Source organism: Nomascus leucogenys, chromosome 22a (genome assembly GCF_006542625.1).
Source record: "Nomascus leucogenys isolate Asia chromosome 22a, Asia_NLE_v1, whole genome shotgun sequence".
NCBI lineage: Eukaryota > Metazoa > Chordata > Mammalia > Primates > Hylobatidae > Nomascus > Nomascus leucogenys.
The window spans coordinates 97,998,439-98,005,484 of NC_044402.1; the positions used below are offsets into that span (position 1 = coordinate 97,998,439).

Here is a 7,046-nt window from a genome sequence, read left to right on the forward strand (position 1 = left end):
TTCAGTCAAAGGTTATTACACAGCAGTCAAAATGAATGAATTACATGCAACATGTATTAAGAACATATGAATGCAGTTACATGCAACAATATGGATTAATATAGTAACAAAATGTTGAATAAAAAGGCAAGTTGAAGACTACATGTAGTATTATATCCTTTTTAGAATATTTAAATACAAGCAAAATTAAACAACGTTACTTAGACATACTATGTATGTGATAACACAAATGTGCAAGAACAAAATTCAGGACAATGACTACCTCAGGGAGGAGGACAGTAAGAGAAGAAAAGGAGCACACAGATCTAAATCATTGGTAATTTTCTAGTTCAGTGTTTCTCCAACTTTAATGTGCATCAGAATCACCTTAAAATCTAAATTACTGGGCCCTACCCTCAGAGTTTTCTGATTCAGTAGGTGGGGGATGGGGCCTAAGAATATACATATCGAACGAAGTTCCAGGTGCTGCTAGTTCTGCTGCTCTGGGGACCACACTCTGAAACCACTTGTAGTTCTTAGATTGGGTTGTAGGTTCACAGCTGCTCCATTTTATTATTAAATGTATATGCTACTTAAATTAAATGAAAAAAAAAGATCAAAGATGACAGTGTGTTATGAACCAGGGATTAACATTAATTCAATTCTGGGCTCCTGAGGTTTCCTCCCCCCCAAAAATTCTAAGGTTCCATTACTAAAAGCAAACTTGAGAAACACTATTTTAAAAGAACTTCAAGACCATTAAAAAAAATTAACTATTTTTGAGAAATAAATTTGAAAATTATTCTTTATATGCACAGTGACAGCATATTGCACTCTACTTTCCTGGATCTCAATAAACTTTGGCAAGAACTTGGCAGATCACCAATCTACTTTTGTTGATTCAACAAAAACTGTTTAAAGACTTTTCTTCCATTCTCAGTACTTATCTTTCTCTCAAAGTGCTGTAGGTAATGATTTTTCATCTTTTTTCTCTCTCCCTCCCTTACAGATTGATTTAGGCTCCGAGATAAAATTTAGATGACATTTTAGATATTGACTGGGCATGTGCAGAGCCATACTCTGTCTTGCAATATGCCAGCCACGGACGGGGTTTAGACAAACGGCTGAATATAAAACTCTTGCCTACAAGCAGCTCAGCCTAGAGGGGGAAACAGATTCATAAATATAAAATTACAATCCAAAGCAGGAAACACAGTATGTTATACGAAGGCAAAGCGGTTCGTCTTCTTTCATAGCCTCTCCTAAACCCGGCTACTCTGAGCTATTTTTCTGGCAAGCCGCCGTCCTTTGGGGATCTCTGGCGCCGTGGCTCTCGGCCTGCGGCGGGCGCAGGCGCAGGCGCAGGCGCGGGCGGGGCGGGGCCGGGCGGGGAGGGCCGGCGCTCGGGGCCGCGTTTTATTGGCTTTCCGGCCGGAAGCTGCAGCGAGACCTGGCTGCGCATGCGCCTCTCACACGTGCTGTCAGAACACCGCCTCCTCCGCTGGCGGCCGGTCTGCACCATGCTGCGAACGTCTGTCCTTCGGCTGCTAGGACGCACGGGGGCTAGTAGGCTCTCTCTCCTGGAGGACTTCGGCCTACGCTACTACAGTTCGGGCTCCCTCAGTGCCCGCGATGATGCTTGTGATGCGCGCGCCTACTTCACTACACCCATTTTCTACGTGAACGCGGCGCCGCACATCGGGCACCTGTACTCGGCACTACTGGCGGACGCCTTATGCCGCCACCGTCGCCTCCGAGGTCCCAGCACGACCGCCACGCGATTCTCCACTGGTACCGACGAGCACGGGCTGAAGATTCAGCAGGCAGCAGCTACTGCGGGCCTGGCCCCGACCGAGCTGTGCGACCGAGTCTCTGAGCAGTTCCAGCAGCTTTTCCAGGAGGCCGGTATCTCCTGCACTGATTTTATCCGCACCACGGAGGCCCGGCACCGGGTGGCTGTGCAGCACTTCTGGGGGGTGCTTAAGTCGCGCGGTCTGCTCTACAAGGGCGTCTATGAAGGTTGGTATTGCGCCTCCGATGAGTGCTTCCTGCCTGAGGCCAAGGTCACTCGGCTGCCGGGCCCATCGGGGGATTCGTTTCCTGTATCTCTCGAGAGCGGGCATCCAGTTTCCTGGACCAAGGAAGAAAACTACATTTTCAGGCTTTCCCAGTTCCGGGAGCCACTCCAGCGGTGGCTGCGGGGCAACCCTCAGGCGATTACCCCCGAACCATTTCATCACATAGTTCTTCAGTGGCTGGACGAGGAGCTGCCCGACCTGTCCGTGTCTCGCAGAAGTAGCCACTTGCACTGGGGCATTCCGGTGCCCGGGGATGATTCGCAGACCATCTATGTATGGCTGGATGCCCTGGTCAACTACCTCACTGTAATTGGCTACCCAAATGCTGAGTTCAAATCTTGGTGGCCGGCCACCTCTCATATCATAGGTAAGGACATTCTCAAATTCCATGCCATCTATTGGCCTGCCTTCCTCTTAGGGGCCGGCATGAGCCCGCCACAGCGCATCTATGTCCATTCCCACTGGACAGTCTGTGGCCAAAAGATGTCCAAGAGCTTGGGCAACGTGGTGGATCCTAGGACTTGCCTTAACCGCTATACTGTGGATGGCTTCCGCTACTTTCTCCTTCGGCAGGGCGTCCCCAACTGGGACTGTGACTACTATGATGAAAAGGTGGTTAAGTTGCTGAACTCCGAGCTGGCAGATGCCTTGGGAGGTCTCTTGAACCGATGCACTGCCAAAAGAATAAATCCTTCTGAGACCTACCCAGCCTTCTGCACTACCTGCTTCCCTAGTGAGCCAGGGTTGGTGGGGCCATCAGTTCGTGCTCAGGCAGAGGATTATGCTCTGGTGAGCGCAGTGGCCACTTTGCCAAAGCAGGTAGCAGACCACTATGGTAACTTTCAGATATATAAGGCTCTGGAGGCCATGTCCAGCTGTGTCCGGCAAACTAATGGTTTTGTCCAAAGGCATGCACCATGGAAGCTGAACTGGGAGAGCCCAGTGGATGCTCCCTGGCTGGGTACTGTGCTTCATGTGGCCTTGGAATGTTTGCGAGTCTTTGGGACTTTGTTGCAGCCTGTCACCCCAAGCCTAGCTGACAAGCTGCTGTCGAGGCTGGGGGTCTCTGCCTCAGAGAGGAGTCTTGGAGAGCTCTATTTCTTGCCTCGATTCTATGGACATCCATGCCCTTTTGAAGGGAGGAGGCTGGGACCTGAAACTGGGCTTTTGTTTCCAAGACTAGACCAGTCCAGGACTTGGCTGGTGAAAGCCCACCGGACCTAGAAACTCAAGTTCTTACCGGCTTGCGGTAAAAAAGCAAATGTGTTATTTTTTTATTTCTTATTTTCAGGAAAGTTATACTAGTATTTTCTTAAGTGTGTAATCAAATGAGCACATAAGCTGTGTCCCTGTGAAAAGAGGTTTGTAGCCTTTCAGGTGCCTACTCCTATTCTTCATTTCTCTGTGACCATTGATCACTGTCCTTTGTGCATTGTGTGTCTAAGATGTCTTCAGCGGAAAGATGGGTAAGAGACAGTGTTGCTAATGCTGTTCATTCTTTGTGCCTCCTTCCAAACCACAGTTATTTGCCCAAACTACCTCTCGTGGCTGGTGTTTCATTGGCCTGGCCTCTGCTTCTCAGGCTAATTAGTGGAGTGACTCCTTTCTTTGAGGGTCAGGGTTGGAGGCCCCTTACCGGGGCTTTTACAGGGGGATCCTACTTTGTTACACATGTTGGGTTTCCTGATAAAAAGAGAGTATTTTATTAAACCTTTGAACCAGTGTCCTAGACCAGATGATTTTTGCCCATGTGCATCCCCATTTAAATTCCTACAACTAAGGCTCCCTGCTTTGTTAATAGTCCAACAGTTGGGTTGTGTAACATCACACTTCAACCGGTAGATGGCTCTAATCTCATACATTTAATTACTAAAGAGTGAGGATTCAGAATATTTAGAATAAATTAGTTTTCTGCTTTCTAATTTTGCAGCTCTTTCTATTTTTATTGCTTTTCTTAAAATAAGGGATAGCTTTGCAACCACTGTTGTTTTAATGGAAAGCAAAAAAACCCCCCAAACTTATCAGAATCCTCGTTCTTTTTCAGACTACTGAAAAATGACATTTACTCTGTTAAATGTTTAATAAGTGAATAAGTAAATGTATCAAGTTGTTTATATAATAAATTATAAAACTCTTGAGGCACTTGGTATGTTAAAAATTTTAAACTTTAGTAACATTAGGTTACAGGTATGATTTAAAAATTTGTAAATAGTTCAAAAGGGCAATGTTTTCTTTATATTTCTTATAGTCTTAATTTTGTTATCCATGTACATAATTTACCTCATGATTTCTTTTGATCAGGATCTATAATACAATATAGAAATTGTGTAATAGTTATAAATGTTAATACACAATTTTCAGGTAATTTTAACTGATTATTTCTTTTGCTCTTTTAACTTAAGTTATTAAAGTTTAAAAGTTTGTAAGTACCTTATTCAGATCTGTTCTGTTGCATTCGTTGAAGGTGATGGTGAAAGGAGGAACTGACCAATGCTTCAGGAGTCTCAAACTGGATTTAGGAATCTCTCTAAGGCTCCATAAGAGAACATCACAGAGAAGATGTTAGCAATTTACACAGTGACTACAACATAGTAAGCCAGAGTTATGTCTCATAGGTGATTAGACAGCTGGGCCAAAGTTCAAAATGAGAACTTGCCTTGGAATATACATTCTAAGTACGGTAGCAAGTAGAGAGGGCCTGCAATGAATTAAACTATTGTACTGGTAGTTCCCCTGGATTTATTCTAGGTGCCACCATTCAGTTCCAGTTTCTATTTATTAATCAGTGAAATGAGGAATTTTTGGTTGCTGGAATATTGCTTAGAAGAGAATGCTTGAAGGCATTCTAAAGGTGGAAGGACTGTTTCCACAAATGTTCCTTCAGACCCTTCTTATTCATAAGTCTGGGCTTTCCACATGACATGTTCAAGTTAACTGCTGGGGTTATTAGCACAGACTACTGGGGCATAGGATGTAGGAGTGTAATATCTCCTACAGGTGGATAGAGCAGAGAGTGGAAAAAGATAACATGTATTTACATGGATGAAGGAAAACATATTTGAAAACCAGTGAGACGATAACTTCTGCCTTTGAAGTGCTCTTATAGCAGTGTTACGGTTCCTACCATGGATGGAGACAGTGTCTTCTACTTGAATGATCTTTCCTATGGCCTAGTGCTGGTCAATACAATCGATCTTTGCTTGCTGGAGGGTGTCAATGGAGTTCTTTTAGTGCAGCCTGTCATTTGTGCAGGCACTTAGCTGGCTACCTGGATATTTGTGATACTGGAGGACACAAGAACATAGGGGAACCAGATAGGACAGGGCGTAATTATTAGAAAGGATATTTAATTTAATTAATTATTTATTTATTTTTGTGTGAGCAATAAAGCTTTTTAATCACCTGGGTGCAGGCGGGCTGAGTTGGAAAAGAGAGTCAGCGAAGGGAGATAGCGGTGAGGCCGTTTTATAGGATTTGGGTAGATAAAGGAAAATTACAGTCAAAGGGGGTTGTTCTCTGGCGGGCAGGGGTGGAGGTCACAAGGTGCTCAGTGGGGGAGCTTTTGAACCAGGATGAGCCAGGAAAAGGAATTTCACAAGGTAATATCAGTTAAGGCAGGAACAGGCCATTTTCACTTCTTTTGTGGTGGAATGTCATCAGTTAAGGCAGGAACCAGCCATCTGGATGTGTACGTGCAGGTCACAGGGGTTATGAGCTTAGCTTTGGCTCAGAGGCCTGACTTTCCAAAGACAGGATATTTTAAATGGAGGAATGTGTGGTAAGTCGGATCTGACTTCTATGGTGATACTGAAGATGAACCAGTTGGATTCTCTATAGGAGGCACAATAGATACAGCAAATATTCTTTGAGTAATTAGTGATGTGTTTGAGTTGATCCAGCAGTTTAAGAATAGCAAATGGAGAATAGGTGAAAACTGGAGGGGATGTACTTCCAAGAGGGGGCATCCTAACCACTTCTGGTAGGAGATGATACACTTGTAGAATTCCCTACTCTAGCACTGTTAATACTTTATCTGGCATTTTCTGGATTCCTTCGCCAGAAAGTAACTGTCTTCCAAATACTGTCCTTGAAGTCCTAATATTCATTTTGGTGTGTTCCTGGAAGCAGTATTGCAGGAGGTGATAGACCACTGCCTAGATCAGGTATTCATGGATGTCACATTAGGAGAGTAATAAAAAGACGTCAACTCACTCAGCGGACTATAATGCTCTCTGTGAAGTCGTGAGAAGTGGGCAATGCACATTTTAAGTGGCACCATTATATACTGGAGGGCTGTTTCACAAGTGAACTCATAGATGAGACACCTCAGAAGTCAGAAGACCTATGGCTATAGGAAGGAGCATAAGAAATAGATATAATCTCTGATTTTATTGAAACCTCAGTTTATTCTGCATGTAGACCTCATTATTTCTCTTAAGAATCTGTGGACTTTTTAGGGGCTATGAAGAGCCCAATAAATTGAATATGAAGTTGATGTCAGAGTACTTAAGAAGGGCCTAGGCTGGAACATGGGCCCTGGGACACTGGTCTTCCCCCTTCCCCCCACCCCCCACGGTGGTTGTTAACTGTGATTGGGACTTAGCTCTTTAGCTCTGGAAAATGTCAAAACTGAAGTGAAACCAGTAGTTGGTCAGGTTGTGAGCCCTCAATGAGGATGACATCATCATGAAGTAAGACCTGGGGTGCTGGTGGGTCCTTGCCTTGTCTTTTGTGAGAAAGTGAATATCAATGGACCTAAAAGGATGTAGACATATTGACAGCCATTTGTCTATTTTTGCAGAAATGGTTTACTAGTTCAGAGAGCTTGAGAGGAGCTAGGACACAGGGGTAACCAAGAGCAGATTCTAGAAGAAAGCCCTTGAGTCTCTTGCAAAACTAAGATAGTATAATGTATGTAATTTCAGCACAACAAAACTCACCCTGCCCATTCCTCTTGCAGGAAGATTGGAGAGGATTGGTTAACTCTTA

General features: G+C 44.4%; 1 protein-coding gene across 1 annotated transcript; it reads left to right on the forward strand.

Annotated features, from left to right (window-relative positions):
* The first annotated feature begins 1,462 nt into the window (after positions 1 to 1,462).
* Positions 1,463 to 4,486, forward strand: MARS2 (methionyl-tRNA synthetase 2, mitochondrial). The gene has a single exon (XM_003253896.3). It carries the CDS (start codon positions 1,500 to 1,502, stop codon positions 3,279 to 3,281), a length of 1,782 nt encoding a protein of 593 aa, XP_003253944.2. The 5' UTR covers positions 1,463 to 1,499; the 3' UTR covers positions 3,282 to 4,486.
* The last annotated feature ends 2,560 nt before the right edge of the window (positions 4,487 to 7,046 follow it).